Source organism: Rhopalosiphum padi, chromosome 2 (genome assembly GCF_020882245.1).
Source record: "Rhopalosiphum padi isolate XX-2018 chromosome 2, ASM2088224v1, whole genome shotgun sequence".
NCBI lineage: Eukaryota > Metazoa > Arthropoda > Insecta > Hemiptera > Aphididae > Rhopalosiphum > Rhopalosiphum padi.
Window position 1 is genome coordinate 34,007,550 of NC_083598.1, and position 14,735 is coordinate 34,022,284.

The window sequence follows — 14,735 nt, forward strand, 5'->3', positions numbered from 1 at the left end:
CTGTACTATAACGTCTATAACTGTCGGTTAGAATAATTCACGTTCAGAAAAAAAACAATCGTAATTCTTATCAAACACTTTATTGGTCTTTGTATTTATTTTATGTTATAATTTTTATATATTATAGTTAGGTAATATCTCTTCTACCCTATTTTCTTATATTGTTATATACAAAAATGATTGTATGTTTGTTAATTATACTATATATACGGAACGACCGTAACCACTTATCTAATTGGCACCAAATTCTCTCAAAATGTTCAAGTTATTAAGATTTGATGAGAGTTAATAGCTACGTTTTTCAACCTCAATATAAGTTACTTTAATGCGAACTAGTGGCTCGTACAGAAATTACATTTTGGGATCAATAAAGTCAAATATTTTTTGTTTATAATACAGGATTGAGTGGATTGACGATAGACAAAAAAATGACCACGGAAATAAAAGTTCACGCGAGTGCAAACGGGCATTTGCCCTCCACTCTGCACTTCTGATATGATTTTAAAAATTTAAAAATGTGTTATTGATTAAATAAACGGTACTGATTTGTTATAGCTCCGCCACGGCGAGTGAAAACTTTAGAACCCAGCCACTCGGGTTTGTTATAGCCCCATCATCAATATAACAATAAATACATTGATATACCTATGACCTATCATTAACCGATATATTGGACATGGTTCTACAAGTTTTTCTGACAGCTGGAAAGCTTATGCTAATTTGATACAACATGGATTTCAACATAATCAAGTTAACCATAGGCTTAATTTCGTGGACCCTAACTCAGAAGCTCACACACAAAATGTCAAGAGACTGTTATTGGGTTCGGCCAAATGGGGCAACAAAAAACGTATAGAGGTATACTGACAGAAATTTTTTAGACTTACGTGGTGAAATTTATGTGGCGATCAAAACTAAACACTAGTGATCCGTTTGATACCATCTTAAAAGATATAGCAGCATTTTGGGAATCACAGAAACCATAATTTTTAACATTATAAATATTTTTTATACATTTTTTAATTTATTATTGTTTTAAAAGTATTATCATTATTCCATTTTTTAATTTTAATTTTTTTTTAATCATCGAATTATTAGATTATTATTAATAAATAAACTCATTATTTTATATTTATACGATGTATTTATTGTTATATGGATGGCGGCCGGCGGGGCTATAACAAACCTGAGTGGCTGGGCTCTAAAGTTTTCACTCGCCGTGACGGGGCTATAACAAACCAATACCAAATAAACTACTACTTATCAATTCCATTGAATTTTGACTTGAGTACAGATTTTTATTTTAGTTTACGTTTTGACTTTATTTTGTAGTTTGCAAAGAATAAACATTTTTTTAATGCCCTGTTTGGCGTTTGATTTTATTATGCCCTGTCTCCTTGATAAATTATAACTTTTTCGTGGGTGCCAATAATAGTAGTCTAATATAAGTTCTGTTGCGATATAAACGTCTGGTTTTCAAATACTTTTTTTGCTGTAAATATATTAATAATTATTAGATAATTTTATTAAACATCATTTAGATATATTTAAATGAAACATCTAATTCAAAATTCGAACGAATATTATTAGTTATCAGTGTTTATATTATGGATGTAAATGTAATTGCTTTACAAAGTAATTTTCCATCTGGTATTTATTAGACTTGGCCATTTTAACAAATTATAAAATCTGATAGATTAATTTAATTATTACAAAATTTTGTATTTAACATAGTCCCTGTACCTTATATACAAACCCATTATTATGGAAATATGAACTCATTATCCTTAGCATAAAGTTACATAAAATGAAAAAAAATTAAAATTTAGTTCATACATATTGAAATACAGTATCATAAATATTTTTTTAAGTTCTTAAATAATTAAAATTTAATTTTTAGTTAGACGTTAAAATTGTTAGTAAGTATTTGCAAAGTATATTAATCTAAACAAAACAAAAATTGTATCTTAGTATTTTAATAAAATTACAGTAATGTATAAAATATTGCAGTTTAATCTTCATAATTCTTTATAAAAAATATAAATTAATCAAACACAAATAGTAGAATAGCTTTTTCAAAAATATTTTATGAAGCCATTTTAGGAAAGGGGAACCAATTATCTATTTTTCGCTTTTCCTATACAAGAAATATCAATTATTAATTAATAAATAGATAGATAGGTATATCGATAGACGCTATTATTGAATTTGAGTTGTTGAATTGTTGAAATTCAACTTGAAACTCCACAGGAAAAAATGTTTTGTTTATGTAAATTTATAATAAAGAATATTATACTCCCGCGTGAAAGCAGAATATAGATTCTCTTTCTTTGAATGTACGGGTACCGAAATCTGGTCACACTGTTCTAGGTCAGCTGTTTGGGTGGTGCTGATAAGTGATAAAAACTCGTGGAATAATAATAATAACTTGCAAGTTGACTGTTTAACCTTCATCAGGTGGACGACTGTAAGATTTTCTTTCGTGGGAACTGTAAAATAATCGACATCGCCGTTTTTCTGGTTCATCCAGTCCGTTTTACATCATTGTTCAAGATGGCTATCGGCGACTATCCCGTAGAATACAATCCCAAAGTGCACGGACCGTACGATCCGGCTCGTTATTACGGCACACCCGACACACCGTTTTCTCAATTGAAACTTGGAGAGGTAACTATTTTTTTACTCAATAATTTAACCTTACTTACTAACAAACGAACATGTTCCATGTTCGCATCTGACACATCGATTCGTTTAGATTTATTTTATTTTAGATTTGTACCTAAAACTACTGTGATAGTATACAGTAATCAATGGCAATATCCTATATCCTTTGATTCGAATAGCTAATGACATAAAACTATTTTCTGATCAACATTTGATAATAGTGTTGGGTCCCCTGAGTAGTGCGTTTTAATGGAAACGACGCTGTAGTAACTACTAGCTGACCTCCGAGGAGTACTAACGATATTAAAATTAATTACACATTATCTTAATTATTATCCAATATCTGGATTGTATCATTAATCTATATTCTCGAGTCTAAACCTATATCTTTTGTTAGTATACTTGAAAATCTAAAATTAATAAAACCAAAGAAACACACCCTTTGTCCTTCATTATAATTTATATTTATTTATAACTTCCATACATGGACCTTTGATATGTAGAAAATACTAACGTTTATTGTTTATTAATTAATATTTATTTAAGAAATTTTATTTTAAATTGTATTTAATTTTATTTACAACATACTACGTATAAATTATTGTTCCTGATCTCTATTTGTATATTTTGAATTAATTGTAATTAACATAAAACAATTGTTTTGATTTACCTCATAGGTTATAATTTAAATGCCAGCTACCTAAAATACATTTTAACTACCAAATAAAATATTTAATAATAATTAGATATAATTTGTATTCAATATTTTTAGGTTACTGAATGGATTGGACGTCGTAACAAATCACCAAAAGCAATTGCTGGATTATTTTCCCGGGCTTATTGGAGATGGTCACACAAATATGTACAACCAAAACGTACAACAGTTGCTCCATTGATTCATATTCTTGCTGGTTCCATGATATTCTTCTATGCTATTAACTATGGCAAATTTGTTCATCATCGCAACTACAAACACCACTAATAGTTAAATATTAAGCAGCAGAATTTATATTATTAGTCTGATAAACATGATGGTTTAAAACACTCATACAATAAAATAAAATACATGTATTTGAATTTCAAAACAACAAAATGTCTTTTTTTTAAAGTTAGTATCAATTTGTAATATTTATAGACATTAAAAAAATTATACTTAAAGAAAAGTTAATATTAATTATTACATGTGTCTGATTATTGTAGTCATTATTTCACATTAAGCCAATTAGTAGTGCTTTCAAGAAGAATAACTATATTTATTTTAAAGATATGTTATGTTGTGTTCTCTCACTGTACTGAGTATATTTTTTATTTTAGCACCATATAGACATATAGTCTATATAATATTTGTATAATATTATATTTTAGATGAAACTATTATAATGAAAACAACTTAAACCTTTTCTTAACTTCAAAAAATATCATGCTTGTGCTCTGGTAAATGAACTAATTTAAAGTAGGAATATGAAAATAATCAAAAAACGGCTTCATTAATAAAAAAATAAAAAAATATGTTATTAAAATAATAATTTTTGGTAGGTAACATTTTTTAAAACATAAAGTACATAAAGTATCTTTTTAAACATTTGATGTTATTTTTTAACTATACAAATATATCAACATGACAACATATGCAAAATGCAATGAACTGTATATTTACTCTAAATTGTTACCGAATGGTCAACCAGTATTTTTACTCAGCCATAGAATTATTTAACAATTATAACTATTGATTAACAAAATGCATAATTTTATAAAAAAAACTACAATTAATATTAAATTTGATCTTAGCAATTGACTAATTGAAGATTAGAAAAATAAATAATATTTCGTCACTTTAAGAAGTGTGAAATGTGTGTTGAAGATCTTCAAAGTCTAACATTCTCGTTTCTGTACTTAGTGTGTTATCAGTGTTGTTTAAGGGTTCAAACTGTTCTAAGCTTTTAATGAACTCTTCAGTAGAAGTAGGAACTAGGTTCAAATCATTAGTGAAAACCTCATACACCCCGTGACTCATAAAGGAATCTGGTTGAGAAACGTTAGGAGCAGATGATGTGGATGCAATAGGATAATCTGAAAAAATATTTTTTTTTTACATTAGTAGTGTAAATATATATATACATATAATAGCAAATCGTAACCTACCAATTATAGGTACACTTGAGTGTAAATGATCAGACATTGTGCGTAACCTTTCAGATACAAGACCATCTACACTTTCCAAAACTGCTTGATTTTCATCACATAATATTGATTCTTCCATACTAGAGCTAAGTAAGAAATCTACCTTAGATGATTGACTATCAAAAAGATTTAAATGAATAGGGCTAGAGTGGCAATTTAAATTTTGTGGTACAGAAACTTCAGGTTCAATAGATTTTGCGGAGTCCATAGCCCAAACATTAGATTCTTGCTGCATTTCATAATCGTTATGAATATCTTTTAAACAATAAGAGCCTTTTGGTAAGCCAAACAAATGTCCTAATGAATCATCTATGAACTAAAACATAAAATTTTTTTAATAAATGTATATCTATAGGGTAAAATATTTTGTAAATTTTACCATTTTACTGTTATCAATAGAATTAGATTCACAATTTGAAACAAATTTAAAAGATTTCGATAAACTTCTCAAATTCATGATTAGTGTATTTAACTCTTTTGAAAATGCTAGTAGACCATCACTTTCGAGTGTACTGGATAATAAATCCCAAACAGATATTGTTCCAGACAATGATTTTATAAGGTTGGTTTTTTTCAGATGTTTCATTATCTAATAAAATACACAAATACAAATGTATTTAACTAAATTACAGAATTTAATTTTATGATATGGTTGTACTTGTTTCATATGAAATTGCAAATTTTTTTTGGTCTTGATATAAGCACAGTTTCGATTTTTTAAGACTTCTGTTTGAGTTTGAGTTTCTTTTTTACTATTAATTATATTACCTAGAATATTAATAAAACATTATTTGATTTTTATAAAATATCATTACTGTCTACAAAATATCAAAGATAGATTACTATTTATTGGTGTTTCGTTGAGGTTTTCAAAAATATCTTGTAACTCTGAATCCACTTGTTTTTCGGCTGTGTTTATCTTGTGAGTAGGAAATCTTTCAAAATGTTCTTGCATTCGTTTCTGGCCTAAATAAGTTTTACCACATCCTCCACAAATAAAATCTGATTTAACATTGTATTTTACTTTTTTTCTACTAATGATATCTGGAAAAATATATTAAAGTTTAAACTTCAATATTTTATACACATAAAAATTACATGTAACATTGTATATATTGTTTGTAATATTAAGTATAGTAATATACTAGTTTATTTTATGAAAATAAATTAAATTGCATTTGAAAAAACAGAATAAATCGGAAAGTAGTTATTATATACAGTTGACTCTCGATAATTCAAAGTAAATACTCAGTCCCTTGAAAATCACGCGGTAATTCGAACAAAAATAATGCATTTAAGTACACTCAGTAATTCGAAATTAAATTTTGGGAAAATTGGCCACTAACATTTGACAATTCGAAGTACCAAAAGTTCAACGCTCGGAAATTCAAAGTATATATTCAAAAATGCAACTAAATTCAATGAAGCAGAAAACCATTACAGATTTTTTCAAAAAATAATAATCTTTTATAATGATAATTAAATTTACATAGTATAATCATTATATAGTTTAATTTAAAATTTAAAAACAATAAATAACTCTAATATGTACCACCTAATTAATTTACTGAAATTATTAATATGTACAATAATAAAAAACAAAATATTTTTCTTAACTATAATTCAAATTTTTTTTTGCCCTCTCTTTATTTCGAACTCTCGGTAATTCGAAGTTTTTCAACAGTCCTGTCAACTTCAAATTATTGAGTCGACTGTACAATATTACCAAAATGTAGTAACTAATAAATAATAATTATAAAATTTATCATCAGCCAACCAACAGGTAAATTGTAATTCAAATAAACAAAATGGATTGGAATATATAATTATAGTGATTTGATCCACATGAAAATATTTTCATTTCATTGTTAAATCTTATATTTAACAAGAAATATAATTAGTAAAAGCTTGTAATGAAATTTTGAAACTTATTTCCAGATATATTTGAAAGTTAAGTGATTCATTTCATATGTACAGTGAAACCTTGATAACTCGAACCTCTATAAGTCAAATTTTTATCTTTGCCCCGGACTGATTCGAATTATCTAGCTCCATTATATTTAATATTTGCGTCAACATAAATTTGTTTTGATCTTATCAAAACTGAACTATACATTAATAGATAAAGCTAGTGGTGCTAAGTTAGGAAAGTTCAGTCGTAAATAAAAATAAGGTAATATGAAAATATTTTTGATAACTTTAAGTTTTACATTTTTTAACAAATCTCACACAACCTTCTCATTAATCACCATCATTTCATTTTTATGAAAATATTATTACACCTGACATGTAACTGATAACAAAATGTTAAGACATGCACAAAAAAGATTCTCTATCCCTATTCCCTGCAGTATAGATTAAAACCTATGACTTAATTTTAAAGAATGATACATTCTTTTAAACTTTAATTGTAATCTATACATAGAAAACAAACATTACCATTATTGTCAACTATTAAAAACGAGTTCTTTTTGGTTTCCATTGTGCTTTCACCATTTAAAAAGTGTTTTGGAGGTTTACACAAGCGACCAGACTTTGTAGATGTTAATGGGTACTCTATAATCTATAAAAATATGATAGTGTAAAGAAATAAGCAAATATTAAAGTGTATTGAATTACATCTTCTGGTTTGATCTGTTTTGAAGATTCACCTAGTTTTGTTTCATTTTTACTTAAATCGCTAACAATTTTTCTTGGTCGTCCTCGTTTTGGCACCTTTATTTCATCACAATTTTCTTCTAAATCAGTTGGCCTAACCAAACTAAATAAAAATTAATTAATTTTATTAATATGCTTATTTTTTATAATATTAATTATTCAAAAAATTTAAAACATCTATTTATGAATTTTGTTTATTTTTCTTAAAATTAAATTAAAAGTTAAATACCATTAGAAGTGAAGAAATAACTAAGTTAAAACATAAAAATATATCATTTAATTTTATTTTATTAATAATTAATAAGTAAAAATTATAGGGAAAAGCTTAACAATTAATAAAAGTATATAAGTATAAATTTTAAATTTAATCTACTTACTGAATAATTACATTCGTATCAGTTGCCGGGTCATATTTTATTAATTTATTATTACCATTATGCATATCTTCATCTTTTAGTAACAGTGATAAATCATTAACAGATTTTTCTGAGTATGTTTCAATTTGTGGCCTAAGACAATTCAATAAAAATCAATATATAATCAAAATACATATTTCATATACATATTACATCAATATTTTGTCATTGCCATAATTTGTATACTTAAAAATAAAATGTTAGAAGGATAACGTTTATTACTAACTCAATAGATTGATTGTTCTTTACTGCCGAATGGTGAATAGTTTTGTCAAAAGATAATTTTTTGATTGACTTTGTTGTATTTGTATGAGAAACTATCGATGGAACACACTCTGCATTCAGTATCGGACCTTGATGGTCTGCATTCGGAACATAGAAGTTATAAGATATCAGTTCTCCGGAAGTCATTTGCTGTGGTAGTTGTACATTGTTTTCTTCGGTAAGCTCCGGAATCACATTTAGTATGTACACTGGATAATTCTCCACATTTTGTAAATCCATTTCTAAAACATAATTCTTGTACATTAGTAATTCAAAACTGACTGTACGTCCGTACTTACTGTGGTGATAAATTACCAAATTAAACGTTTTTTGAAAAAAATTTGAATAAATTCAATTTGGGAGTTGAAAATTTAAATTCGTGACAAAATAATATTAGATTTGATTATGTATTTATATTCTAATAATATTATCATTTATCACACCGTAGAATAACAACATGAATAACATCATTTTCTGGGGGTTGTGCGATAACTGATAAGTCCTTATTATTATCTTCTATCTTCAAGATAGTATCTTGTATTCTTGTTCATTACCATGATACAATTTTATCATGAATATAACTACAGATAACAATGGTCATTATTATTATTTGATATTTTGTGGTTTTTATTTTTCCATTGAGAAATGACAATTGAGATTTGACTGTTTTGAGACTGAAGTTTTGAACGTCGATCGCCGTCAAGTTGTAGGTAAAGAGTTATTGATCGTCTCGTCTTTGCTAGGAACAGCAATAGTGCGAATTTGCGATACCTGTATTCATTTTTCGTCAATCAATCGTTGTTGGATTATAATTTGAGTACTTGCTTACTTTTATTTACTCTGTCCATCAAATTTCATCATCATGGATTTACTTGGGTCGATCATGAAATCAATGGAAAAACCACCAACTGTGGATACTAAAGAAAAACTAAGGCAAAAAAGTAAGCCTTAATTGGGTGTTTATTATATTTATTTTACGATGTTCGTGTTATTCGGCAAAGTGAATAATCCCGCAATGTGCGTTTTGTGACTTGTCATCATGTAAAATGTCTACTAAATATCTAGGAATGTACTTAATATCAGTGTTGTCTAATCATTATGTGTAATGATTTTTGACGTATGGCAGAGTTAATAAACTTGTATGAAATGTTTGCTAGGTACTTAATAAAGTTTGTAATGTCTAAATTACTATGACTAGACATAAAAACTGTACGATACCATTGCTGGCTTATCGATAATAACATTCTGTACTCAGTGCACATCTATTATTTATACAATAATATATTACACAATGGATGCAAAATCAAAGTTTAATAGTGAGTTAAAAAAAAACCGAGAAAAATTAGCTAAAAACGCTTCATGTTTAACTGATGAGCAATATAATAATATAATCAGACAAATACTAGAATTAAAACGTGGAGTTAAGAAAAAGGAGCCAAGAGATTTTCAGCTATTAAAAAGGTAAATATTTTTTTATCCAACTGCACATTATGTGATGAGTACTTAAAAGTAAAAAAAAAAATTACATTTTTTTTGTCTATTATGATATTAAAATTAAATTTGATTTTAGGTTTGATGTAATACTAGTTCAAGACAAACATAAATTAATAGTTCCTATGAAAGACAAAAGTGTTGTGCTATATTATGTGTCTGATGGAAAACTGTACGACTTATTGAAATCAACTCACGTTTTGATTGGGCACGGTGGACGTGACCGGATGATAAAGGAATTAAGTAAAAAATATAAAAATATAAGTCGTAGTGATATTTGTACATTTTTACAAATGTGTGAAACATGTCAGGAAAAACAAAAAAGTATTAAAAAAGCTACAGTGGTCAAACCAATTATTTGTTCTGAATTCAATTCCAGATGCCAGGTTGATTTAATTGAATTTCAAATGTTTTCTAATGAAAAATTTAAGTATATAATGATTTATCAAGACTACCTTACAAAATTTGTAGTGTTAAGACCCTTAAAGCATAAACTAATTGAAGAAGTAGCTTACAACCTTATTGATATATTTACTTTGTTAGGAGCCCCTTGTATTATTCAGTCTGTTCATGGTCGTGATTTTTCTAATGATATAGTTAATTGTCTTCGTAACCTCTGGCCAGAATTAAAAATTGTTCATGGAAAACCTAATCATTCCCAAGAAAATGAAGAGCAAGTAAAACAAGATGTTAAGAGTATGTTAATTACTTGGATGCAAGATCAAAAAAGCTCTCATTGGAGTGAATGTCTTCGTTTTATACAGTTAACGAAAAATCGAACTTATAATTCAGGTTTAAAAATGACACCTCATGAAGCATTATTTGGTACCAAATTTAAAGTAGGATTAAGTGAAAAAATCTCTGGTAATGTTGCACTAAATATAGATAGTGAGGAAGACTTAAGAGAATTTATGGAAAACAGTGAAGATATAAATACAAAACAAAACATATCAAATTCTAACGCTGGAAATGAAGAAATGATATCTGTTATTCAGTTAAATAATGAAAATTCAAATGATTCTAGTAAAATAGCAAAAGAAAATTTCAAAAGCCACGCAAAGGAAATGAAAAAAAATTCAGATAAAAACTTTTTTCCAGTTGAAATTGGAGCAGTTCGACATCCAGTTTTGGAAAATAACAAAGAGCATGCGGATTCCAGAAATATATTTCCAGTTATAGAGGTGGTATTTCAAAAATTCATTACAAACATATGATGATTTAATTATTGAAACAACTATAGTTTTATAATTTTTTTTTCAGTTAACAACTGATGGCTATTATAAGGCTGGAACACAAAATGGAATTTTAAAGCAGCCTTATGCCAAGAGTGTAGTTAGTGTATGTCAAAAAATCCTTATAAATATTAATGAAAAGCTGGAAAAGGAAGTGGCATTAGGAACTTTATTAAATGAACAATCAATAAGTTCAGTACAAGCACATACAAATGGAAATGACAAAATAAAAAGTGTGTTTGAATAAAAAACAAAATATTGTGTAATTTATAAATTTTTATGAATGTATCTACATTTCATTGATTATTTGTATTATAAATGATGATATTGATACTACAGATAAAAAATTCATAAATTATTGTACCAACACGTTCATAGTTAATAACGATTAAAATTCATAGGTACTTGTTTAAGATTAAATTAATAAAATTAAACCATAAATAAATAATAAATAATATTATATAAAAGCTTAAAATATTAAATTTAAAGTGATATTTTACTTTTCCTAAAACTGTCAGGTTTTAAGCATCATGTGTAATATGTAATTTATTCACTTTGCCAGTAACATAACATAACATAGATTTTATCTCTTACTAATTTTTTTTTTTTTTTTAGAAGCCCAAGAAATGTATATCAAACAACAGAATAAAGAAAAAGCAAGAATGATACAGTTCCGTAACGAAGTAAAATGATTATTAATTAACTATACATTTTTATAAGATATTGTATGCTTTTTAAGTTGTTTAGTGTTAATATAATTTATAAATTAAAATTAATCGAAAGAATGTTTTTTAAATAATATTTGTTGTTTAGATATTTAACATTTTGAAAAAAATTTCTTATTCAATGTTTTTTTTTGCAAATTATAAAAACAAATTTTAACTTTTTTTTTTCAAAGTACATTAAAGTAAAGGGTATTTTATTTTAGACCGAGAAAAAAGTGACATCATTTGTTCAAGATGATCATCAAACCCGTTTGAAATTCCCTACTTTGAATAAAGTACTACGCAATATTGTGTGAGTATATAAAGTATCTTAATCATTATTATTATTTTTTACTTCTACTTTAAAATACCATTGAGTATTAGTGATTTTTCTGAGGGAACTAGTTGGATGGAATTTTTATGTTATGTTTTTGGATGCTCAACAAAAGCATCATATCTAACCATTATTTATTAACAATTAGGAACTGTATGAATATAATATGTTGTTAATTTAGACATGAAATTGCTGAGGATGCTGGAATGTTAGCTTATTCTTTTGGAGAAGAAGAAGTTGATCGATATATTATGATATTCAAGAAAGACTTTCCACCTTCTGAGGATGAATTAAACGCACTCCGAAATGGTCAAGAATGGAATGATGATATTGCTAAAAGATTGTCGGAACAAGTTTGTGTTATATTTATATAGTTAAAAATATTCAATAATTTATGCTTATTTTTATTAATATTATTAAGTTATCAATATGCCATAACCATCTTATCTCCAACAATAACCTTAAAATACAAAATCACATAGTCCTATCCATTCCTGGAAACTAGCCCAGCTAAAAAATTGTGACTTATAACCTTCTTGACTATCCCCCTTCAATTTAACTTGGTTCTCAACTATTAAAAAAAAAACAAGCCATTAATGGATGACTTAATGTTCATATTATTTAAGCGCTTATCATTAAAATATTATGTATTTCTTATTATTTCAGTTAACAGAATATACTACTATTGATGCGCATATGTATTTTACCCTTAATACAATAATAATTGTGCCTCCCTTAATAGATTGAGTAATAATTGTACTCCTTGGATATAGATCATAAATTGAACATAACAAAAACAAAAATTATTTTCAAGTATAACTTAGATTTTCTAGAAATTTTATGTAATAATATTAGGTATATAATTAAGTTTGATATTTACTTTTTAGGAGTTTGTATAGAATAAAAATATTAATAAATAAGCAATTTAAATCAATAAAATAAAAAATAAAATTTTTATATATTTATAAGTTATAACTTTTAAAATTTAATAGGTTACAAAACTTTTATTTTTAAATATTTTTATGTGTTGTTCATTTTATATTAAATAATAAATACAAATATGAAATGAACACCAACTAAATAAGAATTTTTATTATTTCTATAGTAAAGTATAAACCATTCACTAAACATCTGGTTTTTTTTATTAAAAATAGTTAAAAATTTAATTTGTTTACTACTAAGTTGATTGTTTAATGTGAGTATCCTACAACAATTCAGATTTTTGATAATATATAAATTTCATAATGTTTTTATGACATTTTTATTATTTCCATACTATTTAACATACTTAGTTTTACAAGATCATAGTTTCGATATCAATGAAGATGAATATAAGTTAATGTACTTATTTTTATAAATGTTTAGAGGGAACAAGTTAAAATAGAAGAAATGTTAGATGAAAAAAAACGAATGATGCTAAAGCGAACTAACCAAGATAAGCCTAAATATAATTACAAAGAAAAATTCCAACACCTTGTTGGTTTGGAAGCAGCTGAACAAGCAGCACGAAAAACAGAAACTAATAAATCTTATGGATTTGGTAAATTTAAAACATTTCATGTTATATTTTTAGATTTTGAACCTAACAAGTATTTTAGTTTTAAAATGTAACAATCGGTGGCGAAGCTTAAGTTTTTAGTTGGGGAGACATTGAATAAAATGACACTAATACGCTTGGATTCCTCCCTTTTTATTTTACCTATTCAATAATACATTTTTTTTCGTATGAGTAATTAATAATTCCATCGTTCAAAATGACAAATTAAATCATCAACCACGAGGACAAACTACAATATAAAAACAACAATATTAAGAAACACGTAGGTATACCTATCGGCTATCAGTAATAGCGATTTACAGGGGATGATGGCGATGTCGATAATTGAGGAATTCTGAATAGCGAGATGTGTCTCATAGCGAAGATAGTAAACCCCACTTACATTAAAATCCCCCCTGTACTCACGCCCCTATAATTGGGTGACGTTGCTATGCAACGTCTCTTCGATATAATTTAATATTTGGAATGACCCGCACGGCTGTATCGCGCGCATCTAATCTATTTTAATAATTCTTAAAGACTATAACTGTACAATTTATCATTTTTATAATATAAATGACGTTAAAATTTGTAAATATTTTATAAAACAAAATTATTTGTCCTGTGTTCTAATTTTTTAGTGGGTAGACATTGTCTCATTGTCTCCTATGACGCTTCGCCACTGGTAACAATCATAAAACAGTTTATAATACAAATGTATTTTCAGTTCCAAGTGAAAATAAAAAGGATTTAAGATCAATTGAGCAAACACTAGCAGATATACGCGAAAAAAAACGATTGAAAATAGAAAATGACAACTCTCAGAGCCAATCTTCGAGAACCAACTAATTTTTTTAGTTATAGTATCTCCCACAATTTAATGAAATATAGATTTATTAAATTAAACAAAATAGGAATACAGCTCATTTTAAAATAACTTAAAACAAACATAGAACAATGAAGTATATAACTCACATTTAAATGAATTTAACAAATATTTCAAAATATTATACTTATTTTATTTTAAATTCTTCATGTAAGACAAAATATATTTTTGATATTTATTCGACTAAACTGGTTGTAACATATAAACCAAATAATAAATTTAGAAACTGTCTAAAATAGTTTGTACATTATGTGTAGTTTGTTTAATTTAAGTATCTAAATTTATTTTGAATTTTGTTTATATTGAAGTTAAGAATTACATTTTAAAATAAATTATGTTATTAATAAATATATAAATGACTAAGACAT

General features: G+C 26.5%; 3 protein-coding genes across 3 annotated transcripts; 2 read left to right on the forward strand and 1 right to left on the reverse strand.

Annotated features, from left to right (window-relative positions):
* Window positions 1-2,426: 2,426 nt before the first annotated feature.
* On the forward strand, window positions 2,427-3,838 carry LOC132922306 (putative ATP synthase subunit f, mitochondrial). Its single transcript, XM_060985758.1, has 2 exons — window positions 2,427-2,667; window positions 3,437-3,838. Exons 1-2 carry the CDS (start codon window positions 2,554-2,556, stop codon window positions 3,644-3,646), a joined length of 324 nt encoding a protein of 107 aa, XP_060841741.1. The 5' UTR covers window positions 2,427-2,553; the 3' UTR covers window positions 3,647-3,838.
* A 317-nt stretch (window positions 3,839-4,155) lies between these two features.
* On the reverse strand, window positions 4,156-8,729 carry LOC132922305 (uncharacterized). Its single transcript, XM_060985757.1, has 10 exons — window positions 8,483-8,729; window positions 8,146-8,425; window positions 7,881-8,012; window positions 7,465-7,606; window positions 7,285-7,408; window positions 5,689-5,889; window positions 5,504-5,613; window positions 5,225-5,434; window positions 4,807-5,161; window positions 4,156-4,734 (listed from the first exon to the last, which is right to left on the reverse strand). The coding sequence occupies exons 2-10, from the start codon at window positions 8,421-8,423 to the stop codon at window positions 4,499-4,501; spliced, it is 1,788 nt and encodes a 595-aa protein (XP_060841740.1). The 5' UTR covers window positions 8,424-8,425; window positions 8,483-8,729; the 3' UTR covers window positions 4,156-4,498.
* A 66-nt stretch (window positions 8,730-8,795) lies between these two features.
* On the forward strand, window positions 8,796-14,732 carry LOC132922304 (SCAN domain-containing protein 3). The gene is made up of 9 exons (XM_060985756.1): window positions 8,796-9,124; window positions 9,341-9,644; window positions 9,754-10,855; window positions 10,935-11,139; window positions 11,522-11,589; window positions 11,835-11,923; window positions 12,126-12,297; window positions 13,310-13,484; window positions 14,209-14,732. The coding sequence occupies exons 2-9, from the start codon at window positions 9,475-9,477 to the stop codon at window positions 14,328-14,330; spliced, it is 2,103 nt and encodes a 700-aa protein (XP_060841739.1). The 5' UTR covers window positions 8,796-9,124; window positions 9,341-9,474; the 3' UTR covers window positions 14,331-14,732.
* The last annotated feature ends 3 nt before the right edge of the window (window positions 14,733-14,735 follow it).

Excerpts from the sequence above, each read along its gene's own strand:
- LOC132922306 (XM_060985758.1), top strand. The coding sequence starts at position 2,554 with ATGGCTATCGGCGACTATCCCGTAGAATACAATCCCAAAGTGCACGGA. Across the intron at positions 2,668-3,436 it reads CTCAATTGAAACTTGGAGAG|GTTACTGAATGGATTGGACG; the intron begins GTAACTATTTTT and ends CAATATTTTTAG.
- LOC132922305 (XM_060985757.1), bottom strand. The coding sequence starts at position 8,423 with ATGGATTTACAAAATGTGGAGAATTATCCAGTGTACATACTAAATGTG. Across the intron at positions 5,614-5,688 it reads CAACGAAACACCAATAAATA|GTAATATAATTAATAGTAAA; the intron begins GTAATCTATCTT and ends TTAATATTCTAG. Across the intron at positions 5,435-5,503 it reads TGCAATTTCATATGAAACAA|ATAATGAAACATCTGAAAAA; the intron begins GTACAACCATAT and ends GTATTTTATTAG.
- LOC132922304 (XM_060985756.1), top strand. The coding sequence starts at position 9,475 with ATGGATGCAAAATCAAAGTTTAATAGTGAGTTAAAAAAAAACCGAGAA. Across the intron at positions 9,645-9,753 it reads GATTTTCAGCTATTAAAAAG|GTTTGATGTAATACTAGTTC; the intron begins GTAAATATTTTT and ends ATTTGATTTTAG. Across the intron at positions 13,485-14,208 it reads TAATAAATCTTATGGATTTG|TTCCAAGTGAAAATAAAAAG; the intron begins GTAAATTTAAAA and ends ATGTATTTTCAG.